Raw genomic sequence first — 17297 nt, 5'->3', positions numbered from 1 at the left:
GTATATATGTAGACAGTGTGTTTGAAAGCCATGTTCGTGAGCACATCATCTAGTTCTTCCCACGTAGAGCAAGTCCCCCCAGACGCAGTAAGTTACGAGATGTCTGTATAAGTTAGGAAATGTAACTTTACGAGATGTCTGTATAACTCTTTGTTTTCTCCATGAATAAACTTGAGAAGGGTATGAGTTCTCAAAATTTCATAATACTCAGGTATGATAGAATATCCAGATAATTTTCTTTGATTAGAGTAATGAGGTTTACGTATCAGAAAGCAATTGCAGCCACTTGCAAAAAATTGTTCATAGGATGAGCGCAGCGCCTTCCCCGGTAACACATTAGTTCCCCTTAAATCGGTAGTCTAGATGGAGGGGGAACTATCGTTTTCTTCCACACAATAAAACACAAGAAAACATATTTTCTCAAGGTAAACTTGCGTATTCATCATCAAAGCTCAATAAACCTCCCATAGAGCAGCAAGACGGTACCTTTCCTTCGAGAAATTCTTGAAGATGAAAATATGTTTGATGATATTCACTAAGATGTCTTCATCATACTCCAGTGAAGCTAAGACGAGGGTTGAATTAAAAAGATGACCTCACCGGATGAGACGCTTCCTTGTGAGTTTCGTCGGGAAACGTATTCTAACTCAAAGGAAATAAAAGACAAAAGAAATTCATATTGATAGTTTGTTTGCCATATCTTTTCTCCGTTTCCTGTGTTGGAAAGATAGCGCCAAGAAGAGACGAGGAAAGGGGCACATTCGCTTTCATCCAAACCCACACTTCAGCCCCCCAATCTGCCACCAGACCCCACAGACTTATCCATGGTTTTAATACCCTGGACGCTTCACATACCCTGATTCTGTCCATTTATGGCACTTCGCTCCTTGTATGACCTCTATCCCGTGCATGCCACTCACCCTCTTGCATGTTCAGGCCCCAGTCACTCAAATCTTTTTCACTCAACCTTTCCATCACCAGTTTCGTTCCCCCCTTTCTCCTTGTTCCCTCCACTTTTGAAATTTATTAATCTATCGATAAAGAGAGATAGAGAGAATTCAAATTAATGGATCGTTTGAAGCAGAAGGATAGTTCGGCATATAGATAGGAGAGAGAGAGAGAGAGAGAGAGAGAGAGAGAGAGAGAGAGAGAGAGAGAGAGAGAGAGAGAGAGAGAGAGAATGTATCCACAATCACAACCCATCATCCACGGCAGATCTGCCTCTTGGTCCCTCGATGTGGTGGTCTTCTGAGAGACCCACATTCTTGGTCTTCTAAGTAGTCTTCCTACCTTTTACGACACACACACACACACAGAGGTATGGTTCTTCTGCCTGGTGGTCTTCTGTCTCAGACCTCTGTTGCTGGTCATACAAGTGGTCCTCTATCTATCTATCTATCTTTCAGTCTATTTCTTGCTGGTCTGACTCTGTATCTGGTAATCAGTGGTGTGTTGTTATTCGTCTCCTTATCTCGACATGACACATCCTGTCTCCTATTGTTAGGCTTAGAATGAAACATATAACTCTAATTTATTCTTAAGTTGGTCTTTATATATATATATATATATATATATATATATATATATATATATATATATATATATATATATATATATATATATATATTTTTTTTTTTTTTTTTTTTTTTTCATACTATTCGCTATTTCCCGCGATAGCGAGGTAGCGTTAAGAACAGAGGACTGGGCCTTTGAGGGAATATCCTCACCTGGACCTCTTCTCTGTTCCTTCTTTTGAAAAAAAAAAAAAAAAAAAAAAAAATATTATATATATATATATATATATATATATATATATATATATATATATATATATATATATATATATATATATATATATATATATATGGCGTCCTAGCTACGTCTCTTTGTTGTATATCAACTGACTGTCATATTTCTCTCTTGTGTTCTCCCCTGATGATATGATTTTTACGCGAAAGTGCACTTGGGAACTTATCGTGTTTCATTTTCCCCGTGGACTCATAGGAATATACATGATCACGCGCAAAATTGTGATCCTTCCCAATATATATATATATATATATATATATATATATATATATATATATATATATATATATATATATATATATATATATATATGGACCTCGATGGAGTAAAGGTTAGCGTTCCTGATGCATTCACGGGCCGCCCAGGGTTGAGCGCCTAGGTTCGAATCCTGGTTGCACTCGTCGGTCCACAGTCAACCCAGCTGTTCATCCAACCTTACGAGGTCCGTCTGAACCCAACACGGGCGTCGTAACTCGTCCTTATCTTGAGGTCCGTCTCAACAACAACACAACTCGTCCTTATCTTATCACTGATCTGCAGGAACGGCCTTCCAGGAGTTTATGTCTGTCTCCCTTTATCTCCGCCAAGGGTCTTGATAACGAGAGCAATCTCTGCCTTAAGGGGGGATTGTGGGAATACACCTCTCTCTCTCTCTCTCTCTCTCTCTCTCTCTCTCTCTCTCTCTCTCTCTCTCTCTCTCTCTCTCTCTCTCTGGCCTGAAGGAGGTTGCTGACACCTGTTGCTCTCGTCCCGGTCCTGCCTGGCCTCCTCTCATGGTGGCACGGACGCGTTGAGGGCCTCTTACCCTGGTGGCACGGACGCGTTGAAGGCCTCTTACCCTGGTGGCACGGACGCGTTGAGGGCCTCTTACCCTGGTGGCACGGACACGCTGAGGGCCTCTTACCCTGTTGGGACGGACGCGTTGAGGGCCTCCTACTCTGGTGGCACGGATACGTTGAGGGCCTCTTACCCTGGTGGCACGGACGCGTTGAAGGCCTCTCCTACGCTCGAAGAGCAATACAGAGCGAGTCTTCCTCCTGCCTAGTGTGTGGGGGGAGGACCTGAAGAAGGAGGGCTGGTCCTCTGAAATCCCACGTCACTCAAGCTCCACATTTGCGAAGTTTAAGATTACCACCGTCTCTTCCCATACATCTATATCTATCATTCCTCTCTCTGTGGGTCTGTCTATTTAGATCTATCTATCTATCTATCAGTCAGTCTGTTTAGAGGATGGGAAGAGAGGGATGGGTGTGATACAGTAGGGTAAATCTATGGATAAAGTGAAGATGGAGGGACATTTCTCATGAGTACTATTCTCATGGTGGTTGAGGAAGAAGGGGGAGGTGATGATTGATCAAGGCCAGAGAGAGAGAGAGAGAGAGAGAGAGAGAGAGAGAGAGAGAGAGAGAGAGAGAGTTTTTGAAGACCTTCTTCATCGATATAAGGCGTCCGTCAGGTGGTCGGTGAAGGGGTTGTCGACACACACGTGTGCAAGGTGACCTCACATTGATCCTGTGTCAAGGTAGAGGATTTCGCGATCGTGGGAGAGAAGAGCAGCAAAGAGGATCAGAATCTATTGCCACAGCGGGTTTTTTTTTACGAAGACGGATCATCTAAAAGCTTAGGAGAGAATGTCAAGGAGTTTATAGTCTATTAAGTATAGGAAACTGATGACGGAATCGTCTCTTATCGTTGAAGAAGAAGGAGAAGGAGGAGGAGGAGAGAGTGAGTGAGTGAAGGAAACTGATAACGAAATCATCTCTTATCGTTGAAGAAGAAGAAGAAGAAGAAGAAGAAGAAGAAGAAGAAGGAGGAGGAGGAGGAGAGAGTGAGTGAGTGAGTGAAGGAAACTGATAACGAAATCGTCTCTTATCGTTGAAGAAGAAGAAGAAGGAGGAGGAGGAGGAGGAGGAAGAGTGAGTGAGTGAGTGAGTGAAGGAAACTGATAACGAAATCGTCTCTTATCGTTGAAGAAGAAGAAGAAAGAGAAGGCGGAAGAGGAGGAGGAAGAGTGAGTGAGTGAGTGAGTGAGGTGTTTCGGGTGTCCTTCAGTGACATTACACCATACGTCTCCCTTCCTCCGCGGGTACCAGCTGTGTGGGAGATCACCTGTGTCGTGAAATCTAAAGGATCAATACTTCCTCCATGGGTTCTCTGCTCCTACCACACTCTCTTCCAGGGGTTCTGTTCGAGCCCTCTAGCACAGACAGACCCATCAAGACCCTTTGGTCCGTTGCTGGTTGAATTCTTCTGTATTCCTTAATATCATTACGAAGAAAAATCCCGTAGATTGCAAGGTTCATTCCTTGGTCCACTTCCCTTTTTGTAATGTACGTCAATGAATCTTGGATCACGTCTGAGTTCGTAAATCCTGTGGATTTTTAGGTTCATTCCTTGGTCCACTTCCCTTTTGTAATGTACGTCAATGAATCTTACGTCTGAGTTCGTAAATCCCGTAGATTGCTAGGTTCACTCCTTGGTCCACTTCCCTTTTTGTAATGTACGTCAATGAATCTTGGATTACGTCAATGTACGTCAATGAATCTTGGATTACGTCAATGTACGTCAATGAATCTTGGATTACGTCAATGTACGTCAATGAATCTTACGTCTGAGTTCGTAGTGATGATACATAGGACCTGGGACGAGCTGTGATGAAACCCTTTCCCAAGTTATCTGCCGAGCTGGGAAGACGCGACAGGAACTCATGGTTCAGCAGTTAGGAAACGTATTGAAAGGAGTTAACACAAGGCCCGAGCAGAGGGTGTGAGTTTTGCATCTGGCATCAGACGAGCTGTGTGAGATCCTGTCGGCCTGGTCCAGCTGTCAACCAGAGACCAATCAGAACGTTGGGATGAATTAGGAAAAAGAAATATATATGAAAGTCTTAGCGAAGCATCAGACGTCTGTGATTGGCTCATGAGACCAGAGTCCAGTGATTGGCTCATGAGACCAGAGCCCCAGTGATTGGCTCATGAGACCAGAGCCCAGTCATTGGCTCATGAGACCAGAGCCCCAGTGACTGGCTCATGAGACCAGAGCCCCAGTGATTGGCTCATGAGACCAGAGCCCCAGTGATTGGCTCATGAGACCAGAGCCCCAGTCATTGGCTCATGAGACCAGAGCCCCAGTCATTGGCTCATGAGACCAGAGCCCCAGTCATTGGCTCATGAGACCAGAGCCCAGTCATTGGCTCATGAGACCAGAGCCCCAGTCATTGGCTCATGAGACCAGAGCCCAGTCATTGGCTCATGAGACCAGAGCCCAGTCATTGGCTCATGAGACCAGAGCCCCAGTCATTGGCTCATGAGACCAGAGCCCAGTCATTGGCTCATGAGACCAGAGCCCAGTCATTGGCTCATGAGATCAGGAGGCCACTTGACAATGTATCAGGAGGCCACTTGACAACGTATCAGGAGGCCACTTGACAATGTATCAGGAGGCCACTTGACAATGTATCAGGAGGCCACTTGACAATGTATCAGGAGGCCACTTGACAATGTATCAGGAGGCCACTTGACAATGTATCAGGAGGCCACTTGACAATGTATCAGGAGGCCACTAGACAATGTATCAGGAGGCCACTAGACAATGTATCAGGAGGCCACTAGACAATGTATCAGGAGGCCACTTGACAATGTATCAGGAGGCCACTTGACAATGTATCAGGAGGCCACTTGACAATGTATCAGGAGGCCACTTGACAATGTATCAGGAGGCCACTTGACAATGTATCAGGAGGCCACTTGACAATGTATCAGGAGGCCACTTGACAATGTATCAGGAGGCCACTAGACAATGTATCAGGAGGCCACTAGACAATGTATCAGGAGGCCACTAGACAATGTATCAGGAGGCCACTAGACAATGTATCAGGAGGCCACTAGACAATGTATCAGGAGGCCACTAGACAATGTATCAGGAGGCCACTAGACAATGTATCAGGAGGCCACTAGACAATGTATCAGGAGGCCACTTGACAGCGTATCAGGAGGCCACTAGACAATGTATCAGGAGGCCACTAGACAATGTATCAGGAGGCCACTAGACAATGTATCAGGAGGCCACTAGACAACGTATCAGGAGGCCACTAGACAATGTATCAGGAGGCCACTAGACAATGTATCAGGAGGCCACTTGACAACGTATCAGGAGGCCACTAGACAATGTATCAGGAGGCCACTAGACAATGTATCAGGAGGCCACTTGACAATGTATCAGGAGGCCACTAGACAATGTATCAGGAGGCCACTAGACAATGTATCAGGAGGCCACTAGACAATGTATCAGGAGGCCACTAGACAATGTATCAGGAGGCCACTAGACAATGTATCAGGAGGCCACTTGACAATGTATCAGGAGGCCACTTGACAATGTATCAGGAGGCCACTTGACAATGTATCAGGAGGCCACTTGACAATGTATCAGGAGGCCACTTGACAACGTATCAGGAGGCTACTTGACAATGTATCAGGAGGCCACTTGACAATGTATCAGGAGGCCACTAGACAATGTATCAGGAGGCCACTTGACAATGTATCAGGAGGCCACTTGACAACGTATCAGGAGGCTACTTGACAATGTATCAGGAGGCCACTTGACAATGTATCAGGAGGCCACTTGACAATGTATCAGGAGGCCACTAGACAATGTATCAGGAGGCCACTAGACAATGTATCAGGAGGCCACTTGACAATGTATTAAAGAGACTCAAAACTCATTTTCATCTTATAATCTGAGAGCTTCGAGGCTTCATGTTCACTCTACTGAAATCCTCAAAAAAATGCTCAGGGGCTATTTACAAATAACGTCTTGTATTACACACACACACACACACACACACACACACACACACACACTGCTCGAGACGAACGATGGGTCAGCGAACGAGACCTAGCGGGTTTACGACTCAGGTGCTGTAAAATGTTGGGCGCCGATGAATAATAGATAGTAAATTATCTATGATGAATGAGAGCAGTGAACAGTGATGAATGAGAGCATTGAACAGTGATGAATGAGAGCAGTGAACAGCGATGAATGAGGGCAGTAAACAGTGATGAATGAGAACAGTGAACAGTGATGAATGAGAACATTGAACAGTGATGAATGAGGGCAGTAAACAGTGATGAATGAGGGCAGTGAACAGTGATGAATGAGAACATTGAACAGTGATGAATGAGGGCAGTAAACAGTGATGAATGAGGGCACTGAACAGTGATGAATGAGAACATTGAACAGTGATGAATGAGGGCAGTAAACAGTGATGAATGAGGGCAGTGAACAGTGATGAATGAGAGCATTGAACAGTGATGAATGAGGGCAGTAAACAGTGATGAATGAGAGCAGTGAACAGTGATGAATGAGAGCATTGAACAGTGATGAATGAGGGCAGTAAACAGTGATGAATGAGGGCAGTGAACAGTGATGAATGAGAGCATTGAACAGTGATGAATGAGGGCAGTAAACAGTGGTGAATGAGGGCAGTGAACAGTGATGAATGAGAACATTGAACAGTGATGAATGAGGGCAGTAAACAGTGATGAATGAGATCAGTGAACAGTGATGAATGAGAGCAATGAACAGTGATGAATGAGAGCATTGAACGGTGATGAATGAGAGCAGTGAATAGTGATGAATGAGAGCAGTGAACAGTGATGAATGAGATCAGTGAACAGTAATGAATGAGAGCAGTGAACAGTGATGAATGAGATCAGTGAACAGTGATGAATGAGAACAGTGAACAGTGATGAATGAGATCAGTGAACAGTGATGAATGAGAGCAGTGAACAGTGATGAATGAGGGCAGTAAACAGTGATGAATGAGAACAGTGAACAGTGATGAATGAGAGCATTGAACAGTGATGAATGAGGGCAGTAAACAGTGATGAATGAGAACAGTGAACAGTGATGAATGAGATCAGTGAACAGTGATGAATGAGAGCAGTGAACAGTGATGAATGAGATCAGTGAACAGTGATGAATGAGAACAGTGAACAGTGATGAATGAGATCAGTGAACAGTGATGAATGAGAGCAGTGAACAGTGATGAATGAGAGCAGTGAACAGTGATAAATGAGAACAGTGAACAATGATGAATGAGAACAGTGAACAGTGATGAATGAGAGCAGTGAATAATGATAAATAATAGCAGTGAACAGTGATGAATAATAGCAGTGAACAATGATGAGTGAAAACAGTGAACAATATGTTAACTGGCGTTTAATGTTCTTCGATATAAAAAAAAAAACCACGGCACTCATTAATGAGGCCATTAGATTGTTCAGTTCCCGGTAGAAGTATGTTAATTAATTATACAGGAGTGAATAATGATATTCATTTATTCATACGAAAAATTGATACCCTGATATGATTGATGTGTCTCTACTGCTTGTGTCTGCTACCGTCTTTTCCCATCCATCTATCTATCATTCATCTCTCTATGAGTCTTTCTATTTAAATATATCTATCTATCTAAAGCTTCATCATACTTATATATATATATATATATATATATATATATATATATATATATATATATATATATATATATATATATATATATATATATATATATATATATATGTATATATATATATATATATACCTCTTATTGTTTCATTTTCCCCATGGACTCATAGGAATATATATATATATATATATATATATATATATATATATATATATATATATATATATATATATATATATGATCCCTGGGATAGGGGAGAAAGAATACTTCCCACGTATTCCCTGCGTGTCGTAGAAGGCGACTAAAAGGGAAGGGAGCGAGGGGCTGGAAATCCTCCCCTTCTGGTTTACTTTTTCCAAAAGAATGAACAGAGAAATGGTTTGGAAAGGTTTACAAAGAGGATATATGTGTCAGAGGTGGAGGGAACAAGGAGAAGCGAGAGACCAAATTGGAAGTGGAAGGATGAAGTGAAAAAGATTTTGAGCGATCGGGGCCTGAACATGCAGGAGGGTGAAAGGCGTGCAACGAATAAAGTGAATCCGAACGATGTGGTATACCGGGTCGACGTGCTGTCAGTGGACCGAACCAGGGCATGTGAAGCGTCTGGGGTAAACAATGGAAAGGTTTGTGGGGCCTGGATGTGGTTAGGGAGCTGTGGTTTCGGTGCATTACACATGACAGCTAGTGACTGAGTGTGTTGTCTGTTATCCTGGCGCTACCTCGCTGAAGCAGGGGATAGCGATGCTGTTTCCTGTGAGGTGAGGTAGCGTCAGGAATATATGAAGGCAAGCATGACTCTCTCTCTCTCTCTCTCTCTCTCTCTCTCTCTCTCTCTCTCTCTCTATATATATATATATATATATATATATATATATATATATATATATATATATATATAGAGAGAGAGAGAGAGAGAGAGAGAGAGAGAGAGAGAGAGAGAGAGAGAGAGAGAGAGAGAGAGAGCGTGTACGTGTAGGGACGCGAAGCTTTTCAATAAATAAATTTATAATATCATTAACCATAGTGACAGTGTGTTGTAACTCTTGAAATAAATATATAACTAATCAGTATGACAGTCACAACTTAACACAGGGGTCGTAAGCCAAACAAACAGTTGTGGAGGTCAGTCAACATTTTACAGCAGTTTATATGAACTGGACTTTTGGAAACCCCATGTGACTCATATGTCTTCACTTAAGTTGTTTTCAGTAATGGTAGGATATTCGTCGGTGAGGTTCTTGTTAACTGTGTTCTACACTGGTACAGAAGACCGAGAGACATTTGTTAATGGGTTGGTGAAAATTTTTTTTGGATTTCGACCGGATCGAATTGGGTTATTATATCAAGGTTATGCGATGGTTAAACTTGGTCCTTTTCTTCATTACGTGACTCGATTCTTTCAATATTTTTCGCTGCAAACGGTTGTATATATGTATGTATATATATATATATATATATATATATATATATATATATATATATATATATATATATATATATATATATATATGTGTATGTGTGTGTGTTTATATATGGTGGGGTTATCTTGAGGGTAAAAAAAACAAAAACAAACAGATGTTGATGATTAATATCAAAGCCGACAGCTCGGCCATTTAAGGTAATGGGACGAGAGAGAGAGAGAGAGAGAGAGAGAGAGAGAGAGAGAGAGAGAGAGAGAGAGAGAGAGGTAGGTAGGTGTTTGAATGTCTCCATCAACGAGCACCAATGCCCCCGCGCGCGCGCCATGATGAATAATACCAGACATGAGGTAATTATCCTGGCCGGAATGGCGTCACTGTGGCTTCCTATCTGTGGACACTTGGTGGACGCGAAAGCGCCCTGAATCACATCCTTCCAACGGGTGTCAGGCTGAAATGACGTATTTCCCTGGAAGGACTGGAGGAAGACGCTTGGAGTTTCACTTTTGTCTGGCGAACCCCCCTGGGGGGGAGGGGGGGTTGGGGGGGCGGGTAGAGTCATCTGGCGGCGGCTCGACCAACCAGCCAGTCGCCCCGAGCAAAGAGAAGTGAGTGGCTGCAGGTCCGCCTCGCGCCTTTGGGAATTTTTTTAACCACGAATACCATTGTTGTGGGCCCGGTGATCCGTGTGGCATTGGTGGTTCGAGACGGGCTGAGAGGAGGAGCTGGAAGATGAGCAAACGGTGCGCCCGGTGCGAGAAGGCGGTGTACCCGCTGGAGGAACTCAAATGCCTGGACAAGGTAAGAGTCCCATGGTGGGAGTAGGCGTCGCCGCCCCCACCGTACTCGCCCTTTTTCCTTCTCCCTATTTTTTTTTTCCTCCTCTCCCTGGATCTCCTCCTGCTTCCCCTGGGATCTGTCATACCCCAGGGTGAGTACTAGCTACCTCTTCAGTCCTCTTGACCGGTTGTAATGGTGGAATTTGGGGTGGAGGAGGGTTGTGAGCGGGAGATGAGAGAGTGGGAGCAGAGATCTCGCCTCGCCCGCCCCCCGGTCACAGCATCCACTCCCTCTCCTCCTCCCTCATTCGAGATTTCAATGCCATTCACAAAATATCTTTTGGGCCCTCGGCCTTTTTTAAAAGGGGAATTTTTGCCCCCCTTTTTTTTCCCTTCAGTGATTTCTCGTAGTTTGTGGGAGTGTGTCGTTTGGGGTCATGTCGAATTGCTTACGGAACGATGGTGGTGTCATGTTAACGACCCAATTTGTCTCGATAGTTCCAGTGGGGTTCGTCCAGGTTTTATAAAGGTTCAACCCTAGTTATAATTCCTTTTTATAAGTGGGTGTAATAAGTGTTAAGTGAGACTTAATGAGGAATGTTTCTGTGTGATCGGGAATGTGAAGTAATGAAAGCATGGGAATTGTACTAACTTTTTCCCATGTTAATTACAGAAATGTTAATTGACAGTGATGCTGGACCACTTAGGGTTCAAATGTCATACAGTCGCCACTTGTTGGTCTAAAGTGTACAGTGATAGTGTACACATGTACACCCGTGGCTGTACGGCGTGGACGAGTACACAGTGATAGTGTACACATGTACACCCGTGGCTGTACGGCGTAGACGAGTACACAGTGATAGTGTACACATGTACACCCGTGGCTGTACGGCGTGGACGAGTACACAGTGATAGTGTACACATGTACACCCGTGGCTGTACGGCGTAGACGAGTACACAGTGGTAGTGTACACATGTACACCCGTGGCTGTACGGCGTGGACGAGTACACAGTGGTAGTGTACACATGTACACCCGTGGCTGTACGGCGTGGACGAGTACACAGTGATAGTGTACATATGTACACCCGTGGCTGTACGGCGTGGACGAGTACACAGTGGTAGTGTACACATGTACACCCGTGGCTGTACGGCGTGGACGAGTACACAGTGATAGTATATTCTGAGAAAACACAGGCTTATCTCTTGTCTTATCTTCTGTGATTACGAACGAGGATGGTGGGCTGATAGATAAAGTGTGCAGGCAAGCGAGCCGATAGATATTAACTGCCCACGTACCCGATTTCCGATTAAACCATCACCTGTTCTGTGTGTATCGCACAGACGCTGGTCACACAGGTGTACATTTGTCCAGTGTGAATGTACTAAGTGTACTTTTGTACATTATAGTTCACAGGTGTACATTTGTATGGGATTTTTGCCAATCAGGATTTGTATAATATCCGGATGTATAGTACCCATCCAAACTGCCGAAGTCCGATATGATATATACTTAACTCACTCAACTTGGATTGTATATATATATATATATATATATATATATATATATATATATATATATATATATATTATATATATATATTCCATAGTCTCTTACACTAGCTATATATAATGTTGAACATTTCAGAAGTAGATTAAAACTCGAACAATATAATTCTTTCGTACTAATACTGAAATGAAATGTAATACAGTAAATAGAATCATTACAGAAATTCAGGTGAACTGTAGCTAACAATATCGGCTGTAATTTGTGATGTACTGGAGTACATTACGACTTCACCTGCGTTGGTCGAGAGTGTGGTAGAACGGAAAGGAAGAAGAAGAGGTGGTGGTGGTGGTGGTGTGGTGTGTGAAGAAGAGAAGTGGTGGTAGGGAAGTAAACTGGAGTTTTCCCCAGGTTCTTAAGAAGACGCCATTTGGTGTGCCGTATTTGGGAAGGCCCGCCTCCCTGCCCCGGGGGGCCCTTAATTGACGACCTGTGGGGATGTGCGTCCTTACCCGGGCACCTGTGGGGATGTGCGTCCTTACCCGGGCACCTGTGGGGATGTGCGTCCTTACCCGGGCACCTGTGGGGATGTGCGTCCTTACCTGGGCACCTGTGGGGTTGTTTCACCTTACCCGGGCACCTGTGGGGATGTGTGGTCTGGCCAGGTCACCAGGGCAGGTATGTGTCCTCAACAGGTCACCTGTGGGGATGTGTGGTCTGGCCAGGTCACCAGGGCAGGTATGTGTCCTCAACAGGTCACCTGTGTGGATGTGTGGTCTGGCCAGGTCACCAGGGCAGGTATGTGTCCTCAACAGGTCACCTGTGGAGATATGTATCGTTACCTGTGAGGATATGTGTCCTTACTTGGTCACCTGTTGGGATGTGCATCCTTATCTGGGCTCCTGTGTCCTTGCTTAGGTATCTGTGGAGATGTGTGGTCTTACCTGGTGTGGGTATGTGTCCTTACATGGGCACCTCTGGGGATGTGAGTCCTTACCTGGGCACCTCTGGGGATGTGAGTCCTTACCTGGGCACCTCTGGGGATGTGAGTCCTTACCTGGGCACCTCTGGGGATGTGAGTCCTTTACCTGGGCACCTCTGGGGATGTGAGTCCTTTACCTGGGCACCTCTGGGGATGTGAGTCCTTTTCCTGGGCACCTCTAGGGATGTGAGTCCTTTACCTGGGCACCTCTGGGGATGTGAGTCCTTTACCTGGGCACCTCTAGGGATGTGAGTCCTTTACCTGGGCACCTCTGGGGATGTGAGTCCTTTACCTGGGCACCTCTGGGGATGTGAGTCCTTTACCTGGGCACCTCTGGGGATGTGAGTCCTTACCTGGGCACCTCTGGGGATGTGAGTCCCAGGGCACTTCTGGGGATATGACCATGATCCTGGATATATATATATATATATATATATATATATATATATATATATATATATATATATATATATATATATATATATCCGTGATCCTGTCTTACATTATTATGGTTTTAGTATATCATCCCACATTAAGGATACTGGTTATTGTCTCTATAGAAATAGAATATAGAAGGATCCAGCGTACCCCCTGAAGGTACGCCGACCACCGTAAATAAAATATGTGCCTGAAAGTGGATGGTTTGGCGTGGACGGTGTGTGACAGTGTCTCTGTGTCCGGCTTCGGTGATACAGTCGTCTGTTGCTGTCAGCAAGGAGTGGATCGTGTTTAGTGGTTACTTGTTACTGTGTGGACGAGGGAGTTTTTTGTTATATTTTGTTGCGTGGTACTACTGCTACTTCTACTTCTACTACTACTACTACTACTATTACTACTGCTACTACTACTACTACTACTACTACCACGACTGCTGCTACTACTACTACTATTTCTACTTCTGCTACTACTACGACTACTACTACTACGACTACTGCTACCACGACTGCTACTACTACTACTACTACTACTACTACTACTACTACTACTACTACTACTATTACTACTACATTTACTACTACTACTTCTACTACTTCTACTTCTACTACTTCTACTGCTACTACGAGTACTTCTACTGCTACTACTACTATTACTACTAAATTTTCTACTACTAGTACTTTACTACTACTACTACTTCTACCACTACTACTGATAATGTAAGCAATTGCACCGGTAATACCAATGATATTATTATTATTTATTATTATTTATTATTATTATTATTATTATTATTATTATCATTATTTGTATGTAGCATTTATGGATCTGGAGAAGGCATATGATAGAGTTGATAGAGATGCTCTGTGGAAGGTATTAAGAATATATGGTGTGGGAGGAAAGTTGTTAGAAGCAGTGAAAAGTTTTTATCGAGGATGTAAGGCATGTGTACGTGTAGGAAGAGAGGAAAGTGATTGGTTCTCAGTGAATGTAGGTTTGCGGCAGGGGTGTGTGATGTCTCCATGGTTGTTTAATTTGTTTATGGATGGGGTTGTTAGGGAGGTAAATGCAAGAGTTTTGGAAAGAGGGGCAAGTATGAAGTCTGTTGGGGATGAGAGAGCTTGGGAAGTGAGTCAGTTGTTGTTCGCTGATGATACAGCGCTGGTGGCGGATTCATGTGAGAAACTGCAGAAGCTGGTGACGGAGTTTGGTAAAGTGTGTGGAAGAAGAAAGTTAAGAGTAAATGTCAATAAGAGCAAGGTTATTAGGTACAGTAGGGTTGAGGGTCAAGTCAATTGGGAGGTGAGTTTGAATGGTGAGAGGCTGGAGGAAGTGAAGTGTTTTAGATATCTGGGAGTGGATCTGTCAGCGGATGGAACCATGGAAGCGGAAGTGGATCATAGGGTGGGGGAGGGGGCGAAAATTTTGGGAGCCTTGAAAAATGTGTGGAAGTCGAGAACATTATCCCGGAAAGCAAAAATGGGTATGTTTGAAGGAATAGTAGTTCCAACAATGTTGTATGGTTGCGAGGCGTGGGCTATGGATAGAGTTGTGCGTAGGAGGATGGATGTGCTGGAAATGAGATGTTTGAGGACAATGTGTGGTGTGAGGTGGTTTGATCGAGTAAGTAACGTAAGGGTAAGAGAGATGTGTGGAAATAAAAAGAGCGTGGTTGAGAGAGCAGAAGAGGGTGTTTTGAAGTGGTTTGGGCACATGGAGAGAATGAGTGAGGAAAGATTGACCAAGAGGATATATGTGTCGGAGGTGGAGGGAACGAGGAGAAGAGGGAGACCAAATTGGAGGTGGAAAGATGGAGTGAAAAGGATTTTGTGTGATCGGGGCCTGAACATGCAGGAGGGTGAAAGGAGGGCAAGGAATAGAGTGAATTGGAGCGATGTGGTATACAGGGGTTGACGTGCTGTCAGTGGATTGAATCAAGGCATGTGAAGCGTCTGGGGTAAACCATGGAAAGCTGTGTAGGTATGAATATTTGCGTGTGTGGACGTGTGTATGTACATGTGTATGGGGGGGGGGGGGGGGCCATTTCTTTCGTCTGTTTCCTTGCGCTACCTCGCAAACGCGGGAGACAGCGACAAAGTATAAAAAAAAAAAAAAAAAAAAAAAATCATTATTATTATTATTATTATTATTATTATTATTATTATGTCATTGCACCACAGTACAGTTAGATCACTGTGCTCCCCACATGCACAATGTCTTGTATCTGGGGTCCATTTAACTGTATCCCCAGTTGCTGTAAATGATTTTGTAATGTACCCGGGGGGGTGAAGGGGGGGTTATTTCATTGTTCCATTCCTCATATGTCATCATACAGTACCAGCACTGTGTCTGTACCTGGGGGTACAATTGTATGATGTAGTGTTGGTTATTTTATACCGGATTACCACAGCTGTTTGGGGTTTCAGTGAACTTTATCTGGGGGGAGGGGTTCATTGTACTCACTCTACCTAGGGTCGCTCCTGTACCTAGGGTGATTTCAGTAATATCGGGGGGGGGGTTCTGGGGTCGCTCCTGTACCTAGGGTGATTTCAGTAATATCTGGGGGGGTCCTGGGGTCGCTCCTATACCTAGGGTGATTTCAGTAATATCTGGGGGGGGGGGGGGTCCTGGGATCACTCCTGTACCTAGGGTGATTTCAGTAATATCGGGGGGGGGGGGTCCAGAGGTCGCTTCTGTACTTAGGGTGATTTCAGTAATATCTGGGGGGGTCCTGGGGTCGCTCCTATACCTAGGGTGATTTCAGTAATATCTGGGGGGGTCCTGGGGTCACTCCTGTACCTAGGGTGATTTCAGTAATATCTGGGGGGGGGGGGTCCTGGGGTCGCTCCTGTACCTAGGGTGATTTCAGTAATATTTGGGGGTCAACCCCTTCCCCTCCCCATTGGGATCAGTGTAGTGTAGGTGGGAGTCACTGTACTTTACATAATGTTGCTCTGTAGTTTACCTTTTGATGTATAGTATACCTGGGGATCCTTCAGTATACCTAGGGGTCACGGTAGTGTACCTGGGGTCATTGTAGAGCACTCTGGGATATTGTAGTGTACCTAGGGTCATTGTAGAGCACCCTGGGATATTGTAGTGTACCTAGAGGTCATTGTAGAGCACCCTGGGATATTGTAGTGTACCTAGGGTCATTGTAGAGCACCCTGGGATATTGTAGTGTACCTAGAAGTCATTGTAGAGCACCCTGGGATATTGTAGTGTACCTAGGGTCATTGTAGAGCACCCTGGGATATTGTAGTGCACCTAGAGGTCATTGTAGAGCACCCTGGGATATTGTAGTGTACCTAGGGTCATTGTAGAGCACCCTGGGATATTGTAGTGTACCTAGAGGTCATTGTAGAGCACCCTGGGATATTGTAGTGTACCTAGGGTCATTGTAGAGCACCCTGGGATATTGTAGTGTACCTAGAGGTCATTGTAGAGCACCCTGGGATATTGTAGTGTACCTAGGGGTCATTTTAGAGCACCCTGGGATATTGTAGTGTACCTGGGGTCATTGTAGAGCACCCTGGGATATTGTAGTGTACCTAGGGATCATTGTAGAGCACCCTGGGATATTGTAGTGTACCTAGGGGTCATTGTAGAGCACCCTGGGATATTGTAGTGTACCTGGGGTCATTGTAGAGCACCCTGGGATATTGTAGTGTACCTGGGGTCATTGTAGAGCACCCTGGGATATTGTAGTGTACCTAGGGGTCATTTTAGAGTACCCTGGGATATTGTAGTGTACCTAGAGGTCATTGTAGAGCACCCTGGGATATTGTAGTGTACCTGGGGTCATTGTAGAGCACCCTGGGATATTGTAGTGTACCTAGAGGTCATTGTAGAGCACCCTGGGATATTGTAGTGTACCTAGAGGTCATTGTAGAGCACCCT

General features: G+C 44.4%; 1 protein-coding gene across 3 annotated transcripts in view; it reads left to right on the top strand.

Annotated features, from left to right (window-relative positions):
• Nucleotides 1-17297, top strand: part of Lasp (LIM and SH3 domain protein Lasp) — a 459511-nt gene that overhangs the window by 216304 nt on the left and 225910 nt on the right. The window contains exon 1 of one of the 3 annotated variants that reach the window (XM_071673156.1): nucleotides 10272-10497. The exons of 1 other annotated variant lie outside the window; for it this stretch is intronic. In XM_071673156.1, coding sequence (XP_071529257.1) covers nucleotides 10429-10497 — 69 coding nt within the window. In that variant the 5' untranslated portion in view covers nucleotides 10272-10428. Of the gene's footprint in view, nucleotides 1-10271; nucleotides 10498-17297 lie in introns of those variants that run through there. One more of the 3 variants, XM_071673159.1, reaches the window with a different exon arrangement.

This window comes from Panulirus ornatus, chromosome 18 (assembly GCF_036320965.1).
Source record: "Panulirus ornatus isolate Po-2019 chromosome 18, ASM3632096v1, whole genome shotgun sequence".
NCBI classification, from domain to species: domain Eukaryota; kingdom Metazoa; phylum Arthropoda; class Malacostraca; order Decapoda; family Palinuridae; genus Panulirus; species Panulirus ornatus.
The sequence above is the reverse complement of the archived record's forward strand: the minus strand, read 5'-3'. Positions and strand labels throughout refer to the sequence as shown.